The sequence below is a fragment of the Furipterus horrens genome, unplaced genomic scaffold (genome assembly GCF_987537825.1).
Source record: "Furipterus horrens unplaced genomic scaffold, mFurHor1.1.pri manual_scaffold_17, whole genome shotgun sequence".
NCBI lineage: Eukaryota > Metazoa > Chordata > Mammalia > Chiroptera > Furipteridae > Furipterus > Furipterus horrens.
Window position 1 is genome coordinate 2,682,152 of NW_028327187.1, and position 25,702 is coordinate 2,707,853.

General features: G+C 38.6%; 1 protein-coding gene across 3 annotated transcripts in view; it reads right to left on the reverse strand.

The window, feature by feature from the left end:
- Window positions 1-25,702, reverse strand: part of DACH2 (dachshund family transcription factor 2) — a 427,341-nt gene that overhangs the window by 106,344 nt on the left and 295,295 nt on the right. For all 3 annotated transcript variants that reach the window (XM_090264273.1, XM_090264271.1, XM_090264272.1), the window contains one exon: window positions 20,709-20,840. In XM_090264273.1, coding sequence (XP_090120399.1) covers window positions 20,709-20,840 — 132 coding nt within the window. The remainder of the gene's footprint in view (window positions 1-20,708; window positions 20,841-25,702) is intronic.

Genomic DNA, 25,702 nt, shown 5'->3' on the forward strand with positions numbered 1-25,702 from the left:
TCAATGCCACAGAATAGGCAATCAATAAATGTTTATTGAATGAATACATGAATTAAGGAAAAGAAGAATATATAGATTGGGTAGATGTGTAAGTGAATGAAGAAAACAAGTAGTCTGTTATTTCATTTTAGGATATTTTTTGGTAATACATCTGTAATCCAGCTCTCCAATTTTATATTTCAATGATCTTTTAGATGGCTAAGTGTGTGATCTTGCCTTTATTTTTCTTCAGTATTATATTTTTAAGGCTGTTTTCCTTCTGACCTAAATTGTATTCCTGTCTTTAGAAATATTCTAATTGTATAACTGAATTGAACTCAAACATGATGAGGTTCTCGGAGTGCTTTCAGAAACAGATGCAGAAAGTAGATGTGCCTAGATTTGTTCTTATATATCTTTGCCTATTTTACTTTCCATTCTAATCTTGCTTTCCTAAAATTTACTTGAGTCCTTTTTACATTAAATATCAGGAATTTTTACAGATTTCAATGACCTCAATTTCAACCACTGACTTTGCTTTTGAGATCTCTAGGCTCCACTATTTTGCTTTATGTCATTCCAATTCCTTCTAATTTTACATCTACTGACCAATACCCACCAATAGCCTCTTCAATTTCCTCTGACACATGCTATCAAGCTATCAGCATTAAATCAGATATCTTATATTCTAGTACATATATGCAATGGAATACTACTGAGCCATGAGAAAAGATGAAATGCTGCTATTTGTGATAATATGGATGGACCTTGACGATATTCTGCTAAGTGAAATAAGTCAGAGAGAAAGTTAAGAACCATATGACTTCACTCACGTGGGATATAAAACTGAATGCAATGAATAGCAGACAAGAAAAACAAGCAATCGGCACTCACAGACACAGCCAATAGTATGATGATTACCACAGGGAAGGAGGTTCAGGGAGTAGTAAAGGAAGATTTGACTTTGGGTGATGGGCACACGATGCTACATACAGATGATGTATGATGAATTGTATACATGAAACGTATATAATTTTATTAATTATTGTCACTTCAATAAATTTAATTAAAAAATAAAATGCAACCTACCGAAGAGACTTTTCTAATGAGATATCTGATAAGGGATAATATACAAAATATATTAAAAAGTTACACAACTCGACATAAAGAAATCAACGATGCAGTTAAAAATGGGCAATTGACCTGACTAGATATTTCTCCAAAGAGAACATACAGATGGTCAACAGGCAAATGAAAAAATGCTCATTGGACCACCCAGTCAAGATGGAGGTGCAAGTAAACATGGCTCGCCTCCTCGCACAGCCACATCAAAATCACAACTAAAATATAGAGCCACCATCACTCAGAACCATCAGAAATTGAGCTGAATGGAAGTCTGACAACTATGGAATTACAGAAACTGCACCCATCGAGGCTGAGCCACAGAGCAGGCAGGCGAGTGCCCCTATCTGAGACTCTAGTGACTTGGCTAACACTGTTTGACACACCCTGGAGATCCCTGGAGGCTCTGTCCCACTGTCCCACCCAGGCTGTTACCAGTTGCATTTCCATATGAATGGCTGGTGTTCTCCCATGCTTCACAACTTCCCAAATCTTCTCAAACAAGCAACAGCTGGCCTCAGTGAGCCCCCAGGCACCTTACCTCTTGCTAAGTGGCCCCAGGCATGACACCAGCAACAGCCAGCCGAGGTTCACAGCTTGGTTTCGTCTGGGAATCTCCAAGCCCAGCACAAGTAGCAGCCATCTCAGGTTGCTTTATAGCTCAGGCAGAGTAACCCAGGGAAAACATAGGTGGGGGCTGACCTTGGCCTGCACCACCTGGGAAACCCCAGGGCCAGCGCACCCAGTGGACAGCTACAGACCACATTGGAGCACCACCACCCTGCCCCTGCACAGTGGATCCTCCAAGAAAGGCAGAGGACAGTGGTCAGTGGTCACAGCCAGTCCTTGCAGCTGACTGGCATGGGGAAATCCCTCCCATTGATCTGCTAACAGCAACCAAGGCTCAACTATAAGAGAAGGGTGTACTCAGCCCACATGAAGGGTGCACCCCAAGAACCCAGCTTGGATGATAGAGGATGCTGTGCCACTGGACCCTATAAGACACCAACTACATTAGGTCATGCTACCAAGACAGGGAGCCAAAGAAGCTCTACCTATAACATAGAAACACACCCAGGGAAGTTGCCAACATGAGAATACAAAGAAACATGGTCTAAATGAAAGAGCAGATCAAAACTCCAGAAAAAGAACTAAACAAAATGGAGAAAACCAATCTATCAGACACAGAGTTCAAAACACTCATAAGGATGCTCAAGGAACTTAGTGAGGACATCAACAGCATAATAAATATCCAGTCAGAAATGAAGGATACATTATTGAAATAAAGAACAATTTATAGGAAAAAAAAAACAGTAGAGTGGATGAAGCCAAGAATCAAATCAATGATTTACAACATAAGGAAGCAAAAAAAAAAAACAACCAATCAGAACAAGTAGAAAAAGCATCCAAAAAAAAAATGAGGATAGTGTAAGGAGCCTCTGGGAAACCTTCAAACATTCCAACATTCATATCATAGGGGTGCCAGAAGGAGAATAAAAAGAGCAAGAAATCAGAAATCTATTTGAAAAAATAATGTCAGAAAACTTCCCTAGCTTGGTGAAGGAAATAGGCATACAAGTCCAGGAAGCACAGAGAGTCCCAAACAAGGTGAATACAAAGAAGACCACACCAAGACACATCATGATTAAAATGTCAAAGGTTAAAGATAAAGAGAGAATCTTAAAAGCAGCAAGAGAAAAGCAGTTACCTATGGGAGAGTTCCCATAAGACTGTCAGCTGATTTCTCAAAAGAAACTTTGCAGGCTAGAAGGGATTGGGAAGAAATATTCAAACTCATGAAAAGCAGGGACCTACAGCCAAAGCTAATATTTAGGATCAAAGGGCATATAAAGAGCTTCCCAGACAAGAAAACACTAAAGGAATTCAGGAAGGACACATAGGTAGTTATGGAATAGCCGTGGGAATGTAAAGTGCAGTATAGGAAATAGAGAAGCCAGAGAACTTATACACATGATCCATGGACATGAACAATGGTGGAGGGGATAGCCTGGGGGAGTGAAGGGTGTGGATTGAGAGGGGCAAAGGAGGAATAATTGGGACAACTGTAATAGCATAAAATATAATTAAATTATGTAATTCAAAATAAAAAAATGCTCATTATCTTTAATCTGAAGAGCAATGCAAATCAAAACCAAAATGAGCTATCACCTCACACCTGTCAGAAAGGCTACCATCAAAAAATCACCAAAGAATAAGTATAGGCACAGATGTGGAGAAAGGGAACCCTCATGCACTGTGTATGGCATTGTAAACTAGTACCATCATTATGGAAAACAGTATGAAGATTGCTGAAAAAAATAAAAATATAATTATGAAATGACCCTGAAATGTCACTTCTGGGTATCTATCCAAAAAAATTAAAAAATGCTAATTAAAAAAGATATGCATCTCTATGTCCACTGTCGCATTGTTCGCAACAGCTATGATGTGGAAGCAACATGTCTCTTTTGCTAAAAGAATGGAGAAAGTGAACATTTTAATCAATAAAGTACAAATTTTAATTTCTTATACAATAATAAAGACAGGGCTAGAATATGGTATGTCCCTACAGCACAGTAATCAAGAGGACTCTCAGTATAATGTATAGAATACAACAGCACTCTACATAATCAGAATTTAATAAATACTGTGATCCCACTATGTGCCGGGAACACCTATTAAAGTTGATACTATCGATCTTTCTTTTATATATTTGTCATGCCAGCTTTATGTAGGACAGCGTTCTAGGCTAATGAACCTAAACAAGGAAACTGGGCAATGATCATGTTGCTGCATTAGTATAAGAAGCTCTCTAGCATTTCATAATGAAACAGCTAGAATCCCTACAGTTAATTGCTACACTGGAGCTTACATAAGTCATTTCATTTGCCCACACTGCTAACAAATTATGTGTAGAAATAACAAAGAAATTGATTTTAAAAAGTAGAAAAAGAAAACCTAATGAAAGCCTGCAATACAAATATGCTGGTGTCTGCAATACATTGCGACAGGGAAGGTAAAGTGCACATGCCTTGTTTTAATCTTAAGAAACAAGGATTTCATAATTGTTGCTTTGTCACTGATATGATCTTTGATTTCTTTTGCAAGAAATCAAGTGACAGTGCTATGTTTCATGAAAGGAAAATACTAGTTAGTGTAGCAAATAAATTGATTCTATTCACCATCTCTGAATTGAAATCTACTCCATTGCTTTGCAATGTGAGCAAAGTCATGAACCCATGGTTTGGGGAAATTTCCATTCTAATTACATTGTGTTCTTACCCATTATGAAGTCACCAAAATCTATTAACCTGTATATTGATGGAACCATATGTGTTCTCCATTAATTTTTCAAAATGAGTTATTTTGCCATGGAAGAGTGTTGGCTTTGGAGTTAAAATTAATATATTTGACTATATGCTATCTGTTTGAACATTACCAAATCTTTGAGCCTCTTTGGACTTTAGTTTCTTGAATTACCTAATATTATAAAAACAATGATAACACCTGCACCACTTAGTTTACAGGATTTTTGTGATGAAACTACTTTGCAAACTAAGTTGCTAAACAAACTTACTAGGAAATGGTCAATATTTTTCCCCCTCTTTTGCCAAGTCTTGGGTCTACTAGAAATAATAAAACACTTGAATTAGGAAAAAAAAATTGCAAAGAAGTGCCCAAGCATTCTTACTAGCATAAATGGCAGTAACACGTGTTTTGAAGGGAAGATGAAACTTATCTATAATACATTTAATTTCTTTGCAAGTCTTTGTGTGGCGTCTGGAGTGAATCAGCATTAAATTTAAGAACACCTAATACCTAAAAACATTACTAAACTTTTGTGACCAAAATGATTTACAACAGTAGCATTTACTAACAGGATGTACAGAACAGCTCTTGCATTCAGTCGGTTCACCCTTTAAATTATTTGTTTGAATATAAAATTGTTCTTTAAACACGGTATTAATTATTTTGTATAATCAAACTAACACATAATCCCTGCTTCAATGATATGATCTCTGTCACTTAATTAAACTTCTCTACCTAGTCTTTGCAATAACATTCAAAAATCATTATCAGGGGCGAACCAACAAATCTCAAACCCTTGTTTCCTAAAATTAAAAACAAGGCGCATGCCCTATCTTTCCCTTTGCAATATATTGAAAGTAACACTAAAATATTTGAATTGGATCTTTTTATTAGATCTTAGCTTTCTCCTTTTTAAAATCAATTTCTTTGTTCCTTGCCCACATCTCCTGTCAATAAAATGAAAAATGATATAGATTGAGGAGGAGAGTAGTCTCAGTGTAGCACCCCTCATATTATTATTCCAGTATCATCTGTTACAAAGTAAGACCAATTCCCACATCTAATTACAAACAGGATTTCAGAGTCATTAAACAAAATACATTTCCATTAGTCCTGCTGTAAGAAGATAGGGGGACGATGAAGATTAGTTCATGCTGCACCTCTGTTTTTCCAGCTTTGAAGATGGAGACCTCCGGACTTAGAGACTATAAATTGGTAAAAGATCAGCCAGGTGACAGACACGCGAAAATGCTGCATTTTCAACAGTTGGTCTGCCCTACTTGCATGGTGTCATTAAGTTGTGTGGCACTGTGTTTGGTCCTTACACAGCAAGAAACCGAAAGGTTCCGTCTCTGTTCCTTCGTAGGTGCCTGGAGGGATTTCCTTGCACACCACAAAGACATGTTCCTTAGAGTTCAAAGTAAATTTGGTACAACAAAGCTTATCTATGAAAATGGATCAGTTGCAAATAGGCAATTTTGATACAATGAGACAAAACTCTTATTTTTTTTTTCTGTTATTCAAACACAGTCCTAGTTCTTAGAGTGCAAGGAAGGTTACAGACTAGCTGAATCATGTAGAGCAGACCATGTAATGTGCCTAGATGGCTGAAATAAACTATGAGGTGCATGCTTTCCTTCAACGAGTGCCTGCATTTCCGACTAATGTTAATGCATGCAAGGGAGACTACACCCCGAAGCACTGCTGAAAGACCGAGGTGTATCATATATTGCACTTCATTTAGTTACAACTTTTCTCATGGGAAGTCTGTTCAGGTCCTCCAAAGAGAGCTTTAACATGCTGCTGCTCACAGGGCATTAAGTCATGCAGCTAATGGAAATCAGAGCTATTCTAAACTGAAGGTAGATAAATATAATTGATCTGGCCCTACAGGGAAAGGAAAGAGAAGGCTTCTCATTTGCGTTTTAGCTCTGTCGAGAACCATGACGAGCCCAATTCTTCTTCCAGCACATACTATATGAATGCTCTCAGCCTTCTATTGCGGGCAGAGGGGTTCTGGATGAGGGCCACTTTCATTGGGCACTGTTGAGACGCGTTCCATAGTAATTCAACATTGCCTAACGTGCACAAAGAAGATGTATTCTAGTTAGACTAGAATTCTGGGGGGGCGGGGGTGGGAGAGGGTTGACAATAAAACTACTTTTCTAAAATCCAGTTACAGGCAGTCTTGTCTCTGAACTAAATGGCCCCCCTTACCCATATAAAGAACAGTTGGCTCACCGCCCTTGTGAAAGTAGAGGACTACACTTACCCTGTGCGTGAAGGTCAAATTACCACAGCTGGGAATGTCCTTAGCTGGCGTCTAATTTCAGTTCCTCATTTTCCACGTCAAAAATGAGAGGTATATGGGGAGAACTGTTTAAGGTCTCACAAATCCTCCTCAGCACGGGTGGTTCTAGAACCTGCATTTCCTAACACCTAGTGATTGGCTAGCTTCCTCTGCCAGTTTCCGATTTAATGGCAAACGCACCCTCTGATTTTGCCTGGCACTTCTTGCTTCATGCTCGAGGGCAGGGTTTCAGCCTGATCGGATGTGTTGTTACCTGCAATTGCCACAAACACTTCAGAAAGTGCAGCGCGTACCTAATGCGTCTTCATGAATAATGGCCACAGCCCATGCAAGACTCCAATGCGGAAAAGTCATCAGGGAGACTTTGGCGAGGAGGGGCACCTCCCCCACGCTCTTCTGTTTTTGCCCTGCTCCTCTCTCACCGACAGATCCCCAGACACATAACTGTGACACATGAAACGCTCCTGGCGACGGATCTGGCAGCGAGTTCCGAAGGTAGACACAGCTCAGAGGGGGAATAGCAAATTATTAGTGAAGCGGGCAAGGAGGGGACGGGGCTGGGAAACATCATCAAGAGACAACAGAGCTACTCAAAAGCGGTCACGGAGACCTCAGACCATTTCGCAGTAAACAGAAAATGTGACTTTAGCTTCCTGAATATTTCACTTATTTTGACTTTGTTAGCAGAGATAGGGGATAATCGTGATGATGACGGGTTTTCTGAAAATAAAACAGTGTAAGTTGATGCTCCTCCCAAAGGCGTTCTGTATCATTATGCAAAACCCACGAGAACTTCTGAAAAACACTCTTAACCTTCTACATGCCGAAGTACGGATATCTTTCTCCACACAAAGGTTGGGGACCCAGAAAACAAGAAATGACATGTGTCCTATAAATGACTCCTATTCATGATTCCCAGAAGGTTTATAATATCAGAAGGTTTATAATTTTTTACCAAAGTACTGAGCAATTTTAAATTGGACCACCTCCTAAGGAATTCTCACTGGAGGTGCTTTAAAAGTAGCACTCAACCCTGGCTGGTGTGGCTCAGTGGATTGAGCACCAGCCTGAGAACTGAAGGGTCACTGGTTCAATCCCCAATCAGGGCACAGGCCTGTATTGCGGGCCAGGTCCCTGGTTGAAGGTGCTCAAGAGGCAACCACACATGGAAGTTTCTCTCCCTCTCTTTCTCCTTCCCTTCTCCTCTCTCTAAAAATAAAATAAAGAAAATCTTTTAAAAAAATAAAGAAATAAATAGGACCACCTCGATAGCAATTCAACTTCTACAAGCCACCTGCACAGACTTTTCTAAAATATAGCCAACACTCAAAACCTTCATTTCCAATGGTAGGCCATTGCTCCTGGTTAGCTAGTTATGTGACGTTTCCTTCACTAACTGTAAAACAGCAGCTAATGTGCAGTAGAAGATATTTATTGTTTTCTGTAACGAAGACAATGAAACATTTATAAATGCACGGCGACTTACGTAGAAAAGTTGGGGTGTAGCAATGGCATTGAAAGCACCTTTGGCTCACTAGACTGGAACATAAGATCTTGTCTCTATTACCACGAGCTTTCTCCTGTTGTAAAACTGTATAACCTTAAGGAAGGCTCTGGGTTTGTTTGTGTCTTTCTTTTCTCTAATGATAGGAAGAGTATTGGCTTCTTGCTTCACAGGAGTAATACGAGAGCATGAGGAGGTCTTTATATAAGATTTTATTTATTTATTCTTAGAGAGAGGGGCAGGGAGGGAGAAAGAGAGGGAGAGAAACATTGATTGGTTGCTTCTCACATACCCCCAACTGGGGGCCTGGCCCGCGACCCAGGCATGTGCCCCGACCGGGGATCGAATCGGCAATCCCCCAGCTTGCAGGCTGGTGCTCAGTCCACTGAGCTGCACCAGCCAGGGAGAAAATAGACTTTTCATGTTTGTAAATGGAATACTAGTGTGGTAAAAGCACTAAACAAAGTGTTTCCTCCTGTTGGTTGAAAGGAAAATGGTGCGGAAATAGTTTGTCCATGGGATAAATGTGTAAAAATTGTACCTACCTCAACAACCCCAAAACACTGCTGGAAAACCTGCACACCACTCGCAGAGACGAAAACAGTCTTTCTTTGGCCTTGTCATCTTTACTCTAACAGTAAAATAACAGCCTAGACATGTTGCTCTTTTTAGAATAAAAGACCTACCTCTTTTGCCTTTGGAAGCACTTGAAAATTTCAAAGAGAAAAACTTAAAACTGCTGACCACCTAATAGCTGACTATTCACGGTGGGCGTAGAACATGAAAGGTTACAATATGGATCTGCACCTACGCGTTTCTTTTCAACTCGAGAAGCATCCCTCTGCTTCTGCTAACGCGGCAATCACACAGCTGACAGACTCTGGGTTTTCTAAATAATGCATGGGCTTTTCTCTTAACGTTTCAGTGCAAAAGTATCAATTCTCCCCCACTGTTGCTCGGGATGCTGATCTGACTTGACAGCATTCCATTAAACCAATGAATTTCCCCCCTCTTGGTGGTTCCTTAAATATTCCTCTGAGTGATGTATTTGCGGCTTTGAAAACAGACTGTGAAGCGTGTTTGCATTTATGAGAAAACTCCATGGCAGGTACAGTCAGAAAGAAAGAACAACAACAACAAAACTTTATAAGAGGACACTTTTTGCCACTCTCTTGACTCCACAAAAACCACTCCTCCTCACAGAAAGGGCAACAATCAAAACATTTGAACTTCTTAAGGAAATATCGTGGAAATATTTAGTATTCTTTGATATCTCTCTGGGGAAAGCGACATTCACATTTATTAAATCATGCATGTTAACTTCAGAACCTACACAAGGGAAACAAATACTTTCTTTCTTTATCAGTCCTTTATGGGAGCAGGCACAGTCTCCAGCACAATGCACTGATGTTGTATTGGTTATGTCGCAGCAGAAAAAAGCCAGCGAAAAGCCAGGAAGTTGGAAGGGAAGAACACCTGTGCTCTGTTTTTATAATAAGTTATGTACTTCTCATAGAAGCTGCTGCCTCATAAGATGCACAAGTTGACCATCTGGAGGACACAACTTTTGTGTCCTTGTTAAAAGTGATTTAGATGCAAGCCATTTAAGATAACTATTAGGATCTTATAATGATCAGCTAGAGAAGGTACTTGTAACCATGCATGAGCCAACTAGAGTGCTGACGATTAGATTGATATAGAAAAAGAAAACCTGGTCTAAGAAACGCAGTAGGTAAAGTAGACAGAAACTTGATTAGGATGTGGAGAAGAGGAAGCGTAAGACATTGAAAATCTATTTGAAAAAAATAATGAAGGAAAACCTCCTTAATTTGGTGAAGGAAATACACCTGCAAATCCAGGAAGCACACAGATTCCAAAACAAGATGGGTGCAAAGAGGACCACACCAAGACACGTCATCATTCAAATGCCAAAGGTTAAAGATAAAGAGAGAATCTTAACAGCAGCAAGAGAAAAGCAGTTAGTTGTCCACAGTGGAGCTCCCACAAGACTGTCAGCTGATTTCTCACTGTGTAGGAAATATTTACTACACAGTGAAAATCAGTAGCTCTCAGGTTTTGTTTGGATGTTTGCTCCTTTGCTCTATATTTTAACTGCTTAATTATTTACTAATAAAATTTGAGTAGAAATGTATTGAGAACATTTTGATAATTATGTGTAAGCATTATCCATTTATCATTGACATAATATATATGATTACACATAGAAAAAGACTGTATATGTGTTATCCACAAATATAAATATGCATGTTTAACTTTTCATGTGATATTTCCCTTGAAAGAGTTCTTATTTTACTCTTTTACATTTTAATATTTAGGTCTACCTCCTCTTGGTAAGCCCATAGAAAAAAGGAAAAGTCTTAGGAGGATATAAAAGCTCTCTTGAAAACATACCCAAATCCATGAACCATACAGATTAAGATATCTCAGTCAGTGATAAACTCCCCAACATATAATTTCTTCTCCCCCTGTGCTCAAGTTCAGGTTATTTCAGCAGAAGAGCCTTTCACAATCCTCCCCGCATCCCTGCGGTCAAATAGGGAGACCTATATCCCTGCTAGTAACACTCTTCCCACTCTTAACTAACCTTGTTACCTCTGAACAAACTTACCTCCACGTGTGACCAGTAGCCAAGGTGTAGGACACCAGGCTGAGGTCAGAAGACTGCATCTACAGAAGCATTGATTTGGATGCCAATATTGCTATGATGAGTCCTTTGCAGTATGATTTATTTTCCTGTTGTATATTGATATACTCTAAACTTTAGAGAAGTCATAGGTCAATTCCTCTCTCCCTACATCACTCAAACTATCATATTTCCCTTCCTTCATTGCTTTAAAGTCTCAACCTTTGGCCTTGTTAACATTTTGGGAGCACTGGACTTTCTGTTCCTCAGCAGGATCAGCTGGCCTCTGAAAGGAGGAATTATAAAACTGGAATGTCATGAAGTATATATAATAAAACCATAGAATGCAAAGTATCAAGGCAACACATGACAAATTTAAATCTAATTTTTCAATCCAGTTTGCAGATACATAAACCACAAAGTTCATATTGGGACTATAAACATTGCAGCCACTTTGGAAAAGGGTCTGGCTTTTCTTCAAAATGTTAAACATAACATTACCAGTGTTGACCCAGAAATTCCCCTTCTAGGTATATACCCAAGAGAAATAAAAACACACATCCATCTAACACCTTGCACGGGAGTGTTGATAGCAGCATTATTTATAATAATCAAAAAGTGACAACAGGTGAATGGGGAAACAAAACGTAGTGTATCCCTATGATGAGCATCACTCAGGCATTGAAAGGAATGAAGTACTGATGAATGCTACAGTGTGAACATCATGCCAAGTTAAAGAAGCCAGACCTAAGGGGCCACCTAACTGTGTAAATCCATTCATGTGAGGCACCTAAAATAAGCTCATCCATAGAGAAAAGATAAGGCCTTAGCAGATTAGTGGTTGCCACGGGGTGGGGAGGTTGGGAGCAACGGGGATGACTCCTAATGGACACAGAGTCTCTTTTGAGTGTCATGAAAATGTTCTGGAATTAGATCATGGTGATAGCGGCGCAAATCTGTGAATATATCAACACTAACACCACTGAACGGTACATTTTCAAAGGGTCAATTTTATATGTGAATTAAACTTTAGTCAAACTCATAACAAATTTACTTTGTGCCAACGTGGATGAAACTTGACGGCATTATGCTAAATACAATAAGAAGTACATAAGATGAATAGCATATGATCTCACTTTTATGAGGATTCTAAAATAAAGGAAAATAAGAACCTAAGCTCATAGATACAGAGAATAGATTGATGGTTTCCAGAGGCAGGGGAGAGGGGCAAAATGGGTGAAGAGAGTCAAAAAGTATAAACATCCTTTAGAAAAGAAATGTCATGAAGATGCAATGTACAACAGGATGATTATAGTTAATAGTGCCGTATTGCATATTTGACAGTTGCTAAGAAAATAAATCTTAAAAGTTCTCAAAACAACAAAACAAAATTGTAACTATATATGATGATGAATATTAACTAGATTCACTGTGGTGATCATTTTGCCATATATACAAATATTGAATCATAACATTGTGCACTTCAAACTTAATATGATGTTATATGTGAATTATACATCAATTGAAAAGGTAGCTTATTCTGGTTTCTAGTTCCAAAGTGTACAATGGAGTATTTTTGGATGATAGGCTAACACTAAATTTATCCACAAAATTATAGAAACCTAAATAATTGCTTTCAAAGAGTCCAGTTAAGGAACTAGTATGAATGAGCCATGGACACGGACAAGGGCGTGGGGATTGACTGTGGGAGAGGGGGTGGGCAGGGTTGGGGGGCAGTGGGGGAAAAAATGGGACAACTCTAATAGAAAAACAGTAAATAAATAAATAAAAATTTAAAATGTGTGTCTGTATACTAAAAATTGTGGTTGTGAGAAAAATTAAGACAAAAGAAAATCACTTTGGATCCCAGAAAGCTTTAAAATGTCCCAGTAAAGACAAATATTTCCTGAATTTGGGTTCAATATGTGCAATGGTTTCACTGTATGCACTGGCCATATTAATACTGTAATAGTGGTAATATCCAAGTGTCTTAGAAGCACAGAGAATTAGAGTTTAGAAAAAAAAGCAATTATTTCCAATCCAATTTCCTAACACTAATATATTCACTAAGTGTGAAAATTCATTAAATCTAAGAGAATGTTTAATGTGAACAACTCTATATAAAATTTTATGCATATTAAACTGTCCTTTATAAAGGAAATAGGAACAATCATGACAATGCATAATAAATATTATTTTAATTTTTTACATATACAAATGTTCTTAAGAGGCAGACACATGCTGTAAATCAGCTTTTGCAATCTGGCACTGTAATTCGCTTAAATTACTATTGAATTTTTGTCACGTTCCCATTAATTCACAAATGACCTTTTCTAAAATGACAAAATATACCAATAGTCGGCTATTGTAAGCTCTATTTAGGAATACAATCTCCCAAGTAACATACATCTGACAACTCATTTGCAATAATTTCTCCAAAGGTTTTAGAGAAAGGAAGAAAAATTCTATTTTTCTAGGTCTAGCTTAAGAACCACTGCTCACATTTTACTTTCCTGTTATTCCTCACTTGTTTGCATTTAATCTCTAAGGAAAACCTGTTTCCTAGAAGATACTGGAAATCAATTTGCAAATACCTTGAAGAGAACAGTATGTTGGGTGACACCCAGCATGGCTTCTTAAAGATCGAGTCTTGTCAGCCAATCTAATCTCTTCTGTGACAGAGTGACAGCCCGAGAGATAGAAGGGGAGCAATAGATGTAATTAATTTGGACTTTATCAAGGTTTTTGAGACCAGTCTAAGCAATGCCTTATCCATAAATGGTGAAAATCCAGGCAGGTCTCTAGACAGGGTTCCCAAGAGGTGGGAAAAGAGTGGTCACCCAGGGATCCATGCCTGTGTTCAAGAATCACAGAAATGCAGATTGGAATTCGAAGGCAATACTGATGATCACAAACCCCTTCATTGTAACGAAGGCTCAAAGGTAGGAGGGGACTGAGCCCAAATCACAGAACGCAAGGGCAGCAGAGCTAATTATTTAGCACTAACATATAAAAACCCAGAAATGCTTAAGGAGCAGAACACGTTGGGACCGAGGCAGCAGATCCATCACTGGCTAGGTAATTTCTGCCTCTGGATCTAATGACAGTGTAGTTGGGGGTAAGGAAAAAGGTGGAGGATTGAGAAGAAGGACACAGAATGATTACATCAGCAGTAAGATCCACAAGGAACTTGGAGGCGAGTGTTCTGCCTGAGCAAGATGGCTTCTGCAGTGTGGGGCTGATTCAGCATGGGAATCTATTACATGATTTCAAATTATTTATTGTGAAGAAGAGAAAGGAGAGATAATGCTTAGTATTAGTTTTGAGCCATTCTTGTACAAACTGACTCAACAACTCTGACAGAACAAGAAGTTCTCAATCCATTACATGAGTTATTAAGAGTAGACATAATAAGTAATTCTCCAAGAGTGAGATTTGCTTGTTCCTGGAATAAGTTTTTAGGAGGATCTTTAAAAATGCAATGGCTTCTCCTGACATACATTCCTTTTCAAAGGTCCATAGGCACAGAAGAAGAATGGCATGCTAAAACTCTGCAATTCTATGAAAAAAAAAAAGCCATCTAAAACACAGTTCTTGGTATTATTAGGTTCTAATAAAAACATGCAGGCCTCACTTGACTCTCTACAAACACCTTGCTTCGTATCCAATGCGGTCCTTGAAGAGCATAAAGAAATAAGGTAACATTGCGATTCTCCAATTCAACTTTGCAGGGTAATCAACCAAATATACTTTGATTTCTTTTTCACTATGAACTATATTTGCTAAAAGGTAAATGATTCAACATCTGCTCAGAAGTGAAACCAACGCTGAAGTCAGAATAAGCAGGGACTCTGAGGAAGTCACTGTGTACAGCAATGCAGTTCAAAAATACTGCATTCATTTCTACAAGTAAATAAACTACCTTCAAAGTCTTTGTTATAGTAAAAAAAAAAAAAGAAAAGAAAAGAAAAGAAAAGAAAAGGGACCTACTGCTGTATAACTATATTTTTGGTTTGACAGCTACAATTATAATTGTTCAGGCATCTATTTCCCACAAACTCTCCACAGCCATAACCTTTTGTGATTAATTATAAAGCTCCAGGAGCAATAGTACACAGACTAATTTCCTAAAACAATAAAAGACAGAATTTCTCATTTGGAGCTAAATGAAACATGAACAGGTTGTTATTCACGCTGAAATCTTCATGCAGAGTCATGGTGCAGCCATTAGAGATGCTATTAAAGCAAACCTCAGATCAAAGAAACTACAGGTCTGTCTTCAAAGAGAAAATGCTATTCTTGCCTAAGAATCTCCTGACTCCTACGTCGCTGTTCCCTTTTAAGTATAATGTTATCCATCTGATTTTCCCTCTTTCCTGCCTCTGGTCTTATGGAGTCCTCCACAAATACCAGTTGGCACCAAATAGGAGGAGGTGTAAGAACTCATAGAAGGAAAATTCCTGTTCCCTGACATTCAAACATCTCAACTAAATGCAAGCTTCCTGTCCTGCTTGTCCCAGGAAATGATCTCAAGCCATATAATACACACCCGGCGACAACCCTTCTTGGTTTTTGGAAGAGCAAAATTTGCAATGGCTGCTCTCATACCCTTTGGGAAAATGTGACATCCCTGCACATTTTCCTGTTGAATGAAAATATGGCCAAGATGATATTTCACTCCATATATGGATAAAAACTAGCATAACAAATAAAAACTAGAACTTCCACAATTAAATGAAAAGACTCATGTGGCTTTGAATAAGAAGTTGTGAGAACTGTTCAGAGAAAATAAAATGTGATTCTTTCTAAAATGGCAAGGTAGAGAAATATATTAAGGCTAACACAAAGTTTTAATTCAATATTTGATATATATTTTTAAGCTGCCACACTGTGACTTCTGGGGACTTAGCAACTAATAACAAAGATGAAATTGAATAGCAACCTGCCACAGTATGACATTTAAAATAGAGCATGCTTCTTCTAAAAAAAACTTCCTTTTTTTGAGTTTTCTGGTTACATAGATCTTGTGAAAAAAGCCTTCTCTAAGGTAAAATATTTACTTGGGCATGGAAAAATGGGATAAAGAGAGATTATCCATTTTTCTGTTTACAATTTTCCTTATGGAAACAAATGTTACCCATGAGGAAAAAATAACAAGTATTCACTCCAATTAATTTGTGAGCTGGGATCAAAGTCATCATCTTGATACTTAAATATGATGAAAAGTAAATTCTAAGTCCTTTTTCCTCATTTGGAATATTTGTCGGGTTTGCATATTTTTAAGGCTTGATTAACTAGATCCAGTTTCAGAATGCCAAGCAATTCTTGTCCATACCGCACTTAATTCAGAAAAAGGAAGAGTTACCTAGAAAGGAAACCTATCAGAGATAATAGTCAGAATGGTGATGCACACATTAGTTCCTGAGGCCAAGTCTGACTTGAGATCTGATAACTCCCTTGTAGACAGCACCTTGGTCCAGCCAAATTAAGGACAGGCTGCTGCGTCTCCATCTCTAGGCTTACAGATTGAGACTCAGTATGAAGAAGATAAACTTCACTGCATAGTTCATATTAGAAAATCAATGCAAACATCAGACGCATATTAGAGCAGAAAGATCAGGGCCGGCTCTTTCGTTACCTAGCTGTGTCACCACGAATACATTTTCTCACCCTCTGTCGTATGAGGTGTTGTACTTATATATCTCAATCCACTTAGATCTTTAAAATTTACTTTTAGAAATACTTGTCAGTAAGATTGTGAATAACAGGAACTTTATAGTTAGTTAGCCACAGAATGCAATTAGTCAGGCCTTTCTTGTTATCAAACATAATATCGCTTCAAGCCAAATTCTGAAACAGACTGAGGGCTTGGAGAACCGCTATTTGAAAACATCCTTCAAAGACCAGTTTGAATGTCACGTCCTACACCCGAAATTCCGCCCAGGACTTTGCTCTTGTCATCGATTTTACCATAGCTCATCCCAGAGGACAATAATTTATATATGGATTGCTTTTGAAAATTTCTTCTCTTAGATCACAAGCATTTGAAAGCTAGTCATTTTCATCTTTTCTTCCCGTGGCGTCAGCACGTTGCCTTTTCCCATTGCCATTCTGCCTGTCGTCTTTTCGTTAATGTTTGCCTCTGCCATGCAAAAACATCTCCGTTTAATGTAGTCTCATTTGTTTATTTTTCTTTCGTTTCCCTTGCCTGAGGAGATATATCTGATACAATATGGCTATGAGCAATGTCTGAGATTTTGCTGCCTGCGTTTTCTTCTAGGGTTTTTATGGTTTGGGGTCTAACATTGAGGCCTTCACTCCATTTTGAATTTATTCTTGCGTGTGGTGTAAGGTGCTCTAGCTTCATTTTTCTGCAGGTATCTGTTCAAGTTCCCCAACAGTATGTTTTGACATCAGGCAGTGTGGTGCTTCCAGCTTTCTTCTTTCTCAAGAATATTTTTGGCTATTCAGGGCATTTCGGAGTGTTTGTCCTATTTTGTGGAAAATGCCATTGGAAGTTTTATAGAATTACAATTGAATGTGTAGATCACATTGGGTAATATGGACATTTTAGAAATATTAATTCTTCCAACCCATGAACATGATATATTTTTCCATTTATCTATGACTTCTTTAATTTCCTTCACCAGTATTTTATAATTTTCAGGGTACAGTACTTTGTCTTCTTTCATTAAGTTTATGTCTGAGTATTGACTTATTGTTTTGCTATTGTAAATAGAATCATATCTTTAATTCTATTTTCAGACAGTTCATTGTGAGTATATAGAAATACCAATGAATTTGTATATTGGTTGTGCATGCTGCAACTTTACTGAATTTATTTATTGCTTCTAAAAGTTTTTGTTGTTAAGAGTTTTCTACATATATAATCATGTCATCTGCAAATAGAGATAGTTTTCCTTCTTCCTTTCTGATTTGGATGCCTTTTATTTCTTTCCCTTGCATAATTGCTCTGGCTAGGACCTCCAGTGGTATGTTGAGCAGAAGCACTGAGAGTGCCCATCCCTGCCTTGTACTGAGTGCAGACAGAAAGCTTGATTTTCCCCCCACGGAGTATGATGTTGGCCATGTCCTTTTCATATGTGTTTTTTGTGTCGTGAGTTAAGTTTCTCTTCTACTTATTTTGTTAAGAGATTTAATCATAAATGGATGTTGAATTTTTTAATTTTGTTTTTCAATTACAGTTTACATTCAACATTATTTTGTATGAGTTTCAGGTGTACAGCATCGTCGTCGGCAGCCTTCCGTCTCGAGAGACGATGGTGTAGCTTCTTAAGTGTCCATCTGCACCGCCGAGAATGGCTGTGCAGTCCGACTCAGGAGTGACACGGTATCTGTCTCCTCCCGTGTTGAATCGACATCTTGCGATGACGCTGGAGTGTCCTCTCCAGTGAAGCTGAAGCTACAGAGCCCGGGCAGGGTGATATGGAGGGTCTGCTGTTGCCCATGCAGCAGACCCCCCCTCTCTTCGCAGCTGAAGGGTCCAAGGGAAAGACGGAGTCAATACAGCTTGGCCTCAGGTGCGCCGCAGGAGTTGCCGGTGTTGACTACAACGTCGAACCGCCTTAGGGACTCCGGCTCCGGATTTTCTGTCGGGGTTTACTCCCTTAGCCTTTCCCCTGAAGAGGTATGCCGCAAGGCAGCGGAGGTTTTTTGGAGTCAGAGTTTTCCTTCTCTGATGTGCCCTGACTGGAAGATCGAACCAGCGACACTTAGCTCGCAGGCCGACGCTCAATCCACTGAGCCAAACCAGCCAGGGTCAGCATAGTGATTAGATAATCATATACCTTATATTTGGTACTATTTCAAGTAATCAACCTGGTACAATACATCATCATTATAATGTTATTGACTATATTTTGTATGCTGTACTTTACATTCCCATGACTATTTTTTAATTACCAATTTGTAGTTCTTAATCACTTCAGCATTTTTACCCAGTCTCCAACCCCCATCCACTTGATCCATCTATAGACAAATGGATAAAAAAATTGTGGTACATATATACAATGGTATATTACTCAGCCATAAAAAAGAATATTTGATATTTTTGAACTTCACTTGACTTATTTATGCTATAATTTTATTATTTATCTCCTGTAAACAATAAGATCAGTTTGTTCTTCCTTTTCTATTTCTTTGAAGTGTAACATTAAGATGTTTATTTGAGGTTTTTCTTCTTTTTTAATGCAGGCACTTATTATTATAAACACTGTGGACCTAACCAGACATAGGATCTAAACTTAGCTTCTCCACGTACTAGAGATGTGACTGCAAGCAAAGCTGAGCTACTCTGTGTGTCTGCTCCCTGATCTGCTGGGAATAGGGTAAGAATCGACTGAGTTAACATGGGAGATAGAAGATGAATACATTCTCAGGATCTGATGCACAGTATTGTGATTGTAGTTGACAGTACTTCATTATATACTTGAAAGTTGCTAAGAGACTGGTTCTTAAATGTTCTCATCACACAAAAAAATAAATAATTACGTGATGTGGTGAAGATGTTAGCTAAGTCTATGGTGATAATAAATAAGATCACAGTATATAACTATCAAATTGACACTTTGTGCCCCTTAAACTTACACAATGTTGTGTGGTCAATAATATTTCAATAAAAAATATTTGAAACGAAAAGAAACTACATGATGGGTGGAGGGGAGTAAAGGGGAGAAAATTGGAACTATTGTAACAATATAATCAATAAAATACATTTAAAAAAAAGAAACTACATGAGAGATACTTAGTACATAGTAACTGGTAAATTCTTACTACTGTTATTACTTTGCTTAGTGTTAATTTTAATCTTATCTATGTGTTGCTTCCAGTTATCGTTATCCCAGAAAAGTATGCCTTTTTTCCCATGATTCCCCACTGTGAGCACTGACTGAAGACTAACTCTCATTACAATTCACCATCAACTTTTCAATTTCAGATGAGCACGATGAAGAGAGCTACACTGTATTAAATTCAGAGTAGTTTATCATACTGATGTCATTCAATAATTTCCCTCATTAATTTCCCTTTGCTTTTCCCCCAAAATAAGGTCTCACAATGCTTGAACTTTTGGGAGCCCCTAAGACCATCTCTGCTTGCCCCTTATTATTCTCCACTAAAATTAAACTGTATTCGTTCATTCATTCATTTAGCAATTCATACACGTTAAGAGTTACAATCCTACCTCATTCCAAAATAAATGTGAAGGGTGGTCTTATGATCAAAGGCAAGGAATAATTATCACAGTATAAAGGAGGACAAAACAAGTAGTAAGAAGGAAGGGGGCATTGCAATCCACAGACATCTTTATCTCCCTTTCCTCCATCTTTTTTTGCCTTCGATTCCTCTGCATCCACTTCTTTGCTTTAGCCCTTGCTGACAACACCTCAAGTCTGCCAGCACCTTCACTTAGCTAAGGAGATGGTACTCCAGCTAAAGAGACTGCAGCTCCATGAAGCTGGATTCTCCAAACCTCCATTCAGTGGTACATTATTGAGAGAAAGACGAAGTAAGAAGCCTGGTATGAAACTAAAGGGGGCGGCCTTTAGCAGGCGGAAGACACAATAGCTTGCATGTTAAAAAATGAGCACTTAATCCATCTACAACAAAACAATGGAGATAAGTCAATGTTTACTAAATAAGATGCTGACCTGTAACGGTTTTCTAGTTTCAATGTACAAGTTAGAGGTAGGGTTAAGCATACTTCCTTAGTAACTGTTTACAATCGAAGCATACATACTATTTTCTTGCCCCAGCCCTCTTCTCTCCCAGCCAAGAACAAATCAACTAGTCACCTGCCTTGAATTCCTGAAGACACTCACCTGTATTACAATTAAGATCATCAGGCTCTGATTCCGCGCCATTTTGGCTTCCATTTCCCTGAAGCGTGTTCATAGCCATAAGCTTCATCTTCTGTAGCTTCATTGCCTCGGCCATGGCTGCAGCTGTTATACCTGAAACCAGAATTATCCCTTTTAAGATGAGGACAGTTTCATGTGATCGAAACCTGGATACTTTTCTTTACCAGGCCTATGCTATACGGCATAAGCCAAAAGTAAACCAACTCTAGTTTACAAATAACATTCTTGAACAAAGTAATATTCGACTCCTGTAATTACTTCATCTTACAATGGACTATTTTTTTTTAAATCTAAAAATGCATTGAATATAGGTTGGATCCCAATTCAAAACACAGAGAAAACAAGGAGAGTAATATGAAAATATTATTTGAGAAATTCTAAAACTCTTGCTAATGTGTTCTGGTGTCTATTAAAGAGCTCCGGACAGTTATTTTAGACAGAATCATGTTATATTAAAATCTATCTAAAAAATTCCCACGTTATTAATATTAATTTTAATTTCTTTAAAAGTCTCTAAAAATGGGTTTGCAGGGATGCATTCTCAGTCACTGACCAGAACAAGGAAGAAATGGTGTCATATAAATTCTCAGGTGTTCGGTTGATTCACATGCAAAAGGAGAAGTTGGACTCGATGACCTTTATACTCTTTAGGAAGCAATAATTGCGACTAGATTTACTCTGCACTATCTAGTTTTCTGAAACCACGAGGGTCCTGCATTATCCATGCATGTGCTAAGGCAAACTTTTTCTTGACCCCTTTCTCACTGGTAAACAAGTCTCAGACTTACAAATCTTATGTGATCTCTAGCCCTCAAGTTTAAGGTTGGTGTGTGGGGGGGGGGAGAAATCCATGGTTTGTTGTGAATTTGGGTTAGCAACGGTGATCTTAGCAAAAATTAGGCGATTTTATCATTTCTTAATTGGTTATACTGTGTCCATCCTTTTATATTAGTTTAAAAGCTTTTCTGTCAAAACGGTGAACAAGTAAATTAACTAAAGCAGACCTATCAGTGATCAAATCTTGAGGTTTACAATTAGTTAAATAAAATGGTGATTCAGTTCACTACAATATGGTTTTATATTTTAAAAAGTAACCTTTAATTAAAGTAACAAAGTTTGGTATTGATAATATCCCTTCATAAATGAAAAGCACTTTATCTGTGCCATGTTATTTCTGTCTTGCCAATCAAGTACTGTGTGTTGGCTTGTTTGTTATTTGCATTTAAAGCTACTTTGGGTCAAGTATGGTGTACTAAAGCTTGAACAATGAAACATCTGGTATTATGAAATGTTAATGTGATATACCACGCTGAATTTAGTGGAAACAGTTTTGAAATTCCCTATAAATCTACTGGGAAGATAGAAATTTGAACAGAGGTTGTATTTAAGTTGATTTTTAAAAGATGCTTCTGCTCTGGATTCTGTTGTTCATAGCAAAAACACTGGGATGCTACAAGACTCAGAATGCAACTGAGGGGAAAGCCAGAAGGAGACAACAATGGGGGATGAAAGGGTAGTTACAGGCCACTCAAACGAAGCACAGATATTACAGTGATTCTTAGGAATCACCACTCAGGGATAAATACAGTTGAAATTATTCAGCTCAGCTCTATGGCTGAGAGTTAAAAGGTTGATAAAACACAGCTATGGGAAATTCTCAACACAGTAGACAGCTGCTGCATTTGGCTGGACCATCAGCAAAGCCATCAAATGATACAGGCACTAGAAAGCTACCATATTGACAGAGATATTCTACACACTCTGTTGAATTACAGCTGGACATGAAGAGAGGGTACAATCGATCTTTGCTGAAGTTCAGTTTGCCCTATAAAAGCAACACATTGGAAGATGTACAATAAGTCATTGAAGTTGACATTCAGAAGGGAGCCAGAGACAGGAAAATGACCATCAGTAAGGGTTGACAGGCCAAGCAGCACAGCACAGTAGAGAGTGCCACCAGACTAGGAACCTAAGAGAAGGCCCATGCTGCTTGGGGCAAATTGCTGTCCTATAGCCTGAGGCATGCAACAAAATTCCAGGTTGCTAAGCAACTATTTATTTCCCTATAGCCTCCTCTGCAAATGTATGATAGGCAAGTGAAAGTTTCAAAGTCTAATAATAATCTCTTCCAATCATATCTCAGTTTGTTCTACAAAAGCAACAGATTGGAGGATGCACAGTAAGTCACTGAATTTGCCATTGAGGAGGGGGCCAGAGACAGGATGGTGGTTACCAGGAAGAAGGAGTTGGGGTAGCAAAGAGTAACGGGAGTGAAGTATATGGTGATGGAAGATGATCTGACTGGTTGATGGGTGCACAGCGCAATACACAGATCAACTGTCATATAAATGAACACAAAACCTATATAATCTTATTAACCAACATCACCCCAATACATTTAATGAAAACAAACATATTAACCAAGACTTATATTTTGAAATGTGCTTGACTGTAACAAGGGTGCCAACAAGAATACATACAACAACATATATAGCATCTGAAATATAACTTTATAGAGGCAGGCACCCACAGAAGAGAGTCACATTCTTAGAAGCTGAAGTACCAACCCATTAACTGAATTCACTTTTGATTTTCCAATCAGTAATAAGAGCGACTGATCAAACTTAAGCGTGCATTGGATGATTTGGTATTGCTCTGCAGCAGGTCTCACCAATAAATAAAAGTGAGACAGAGAACATAACCATTAGCAGCATTAATAAGAGATAAAGGCAGAAAAACTTAGCCAAGTTCCAATATATATATATTATCAAGTTTGCCTTAAGATAGCTCCCAGATTGGAAAAGAAATGGAATTTAATAAGTGCATTTTTGAAATATGCATTTTATAAAATCAAATGTTTAGGAGGAAATACTTTAAGACTTCTCACTGAGGATATTCATATAAAAAAGGGATTGATGATTTTTGTGGAATTTCATTTTCTCCATTGTTCTACTCGCTGTAGGTATAAGATTGTATTCCTTCTGCTTTTTTGGAAAGCCAGTTTTGCCTTTGTGGAAAACCAGCAATACATCTTGAAATTAGATCAAATGACATACATTTTGTTTTGAGGGCAAATTCAGGAGAAAAAAATTTCCTATCCATTTTCCATTAGACATAGAATAAATGGGAACTAAGTCTCAAATGTAAAATCTATTTTGGTCTAAAATTAAGCTGTAGTGCTAATTTCTATGCAGCAGCTAATGACAATTGAAATGTATTCTGTGTTTTTAAAAGTTGTCAGACTGCCCCTAACAGAGTATGAAGCAACGATAATGAGCCACCTTCCAGAAAGGTGACTGGCGGCCCCAAGATCCCCAGTACTCATGGATTAGAAGTAGGCACTCTTCCCTCGGAGACGCCAGGCCAGTGCTGGAGATTAAGCCGTGCGGTTAGGCGTCCACTCTCGTTGATAACACTTCTCAAACGTCGCCGTGCCTTGTGGCCGCGGAGAGCTCCGGCGATCGTTCTTTGTGGTTCTCATTCAACATGACATTTGGCATTTTAACTATTTATCGACTCCTTAAAAGCCCCCAAACCCAAGGAAACAACTATGACTGCCGATTGGTCGAAATTTTGCATTTCTTAAATCATCTGCATATTGAAGATAATCCAATGTGTAATATATAATATCAGGAAGGACAGTGCTCATCCGGCCCACATTATAATGTGAGGAATCATCAGGGCTAGACATTAAAACTGGATTTGTTTATAGTTAGGTATATTCCTGTCTGAGTCGCTTTATCCCCTCTCAGAATCAATTTTCTTTTCTGGAAAATGGGGTTTCAGGAAGCAACTGAAATGTCCTTCAGTAGTTGAGTAAATCAATCAAGTGTGGCCCATCCAGACAATGGGGTCGTATTCAGCACTAAACAGAAACGAGGTAGCGAGTCATGAAAAGACCGGAGGATCCCTAAGCGCATATTACTAAGTTAAAGGTGCCATGCCTAAAAAGGCTACCTGCTGTTTGGTTCCCACTACATGACATTGTGGAAAAAGCAAAGCTGTGGCGACTATAAAAAGATCAGTGGTTGTCAGGGGTGAGGTGGCAGGGAGACAAATAGGAAGAACACAGCATTTTTATAGCAGTTAAAGTACTCCGTGTGCTATTATAATGATGGGTACATGGCATCACATTTGCTCAAACCCACAGAATGTACGCCACCAAGAGTGAGCTCTATGGCAAACTACGGATCGGGTGCTAATGATGTACCGGTATGGGCTCGTCCCTGATAACAAACGTACCATTCTGCCGAGCGATATTAACACTGGAGGAGGCTGTGCATGTGTGGAGGCAGGGGGGGATACTGGAAATCTCTGTAACGTCCTCTCAGTTTTATTAGAAACCTAAAAGTGCTCAAAAAACATTGTCTTTAAAAGAATGAGATTCCATCCGATGTTAACTTGCAATGAGTCTACACAGAATACATTACTTCTAAGATAACCACTTATTGACTGATCATTTATTAATTTTATATGCCAGTCACGTCTCCTTTACCTAGACTATGTGTTATTCTTATATTTTGCATTCATTGGAGCCTACCGTGGTAGTGGGTCCGTGGCGCTGCCCACTGAGTGACTGCAGAATAAGCAAATGGGTGCTGTGAAGGGATGCGACCCCCCGGGGGGAGGGGAGAAAGAGGGCTCCGCCCCCAACACTAGCAATTGCACATGAGTCTCTAGTAGGAGGTGTCTTGCATTCTCTTGACAATCACATTCTGCCTGAACTTCCTGCCAAGACAGAACAACACACGCGAGGAGTGAACAAAGACAGGTGGGTCCCCTGACACACTGGAAGGAGCCCCAGCTCCACCTTTGTTTGACTCCAGCTCTGCCATCCGCTCATGCCTACAGCGCACAGCAAGCCCCTGGGCTAGAAAGCAAGCAAATGTGCTACACTGAACATAATTTTGTGAAACGTTTTGCAGCAGAACTTGTCTTCTTTCCAATGTAAAGAC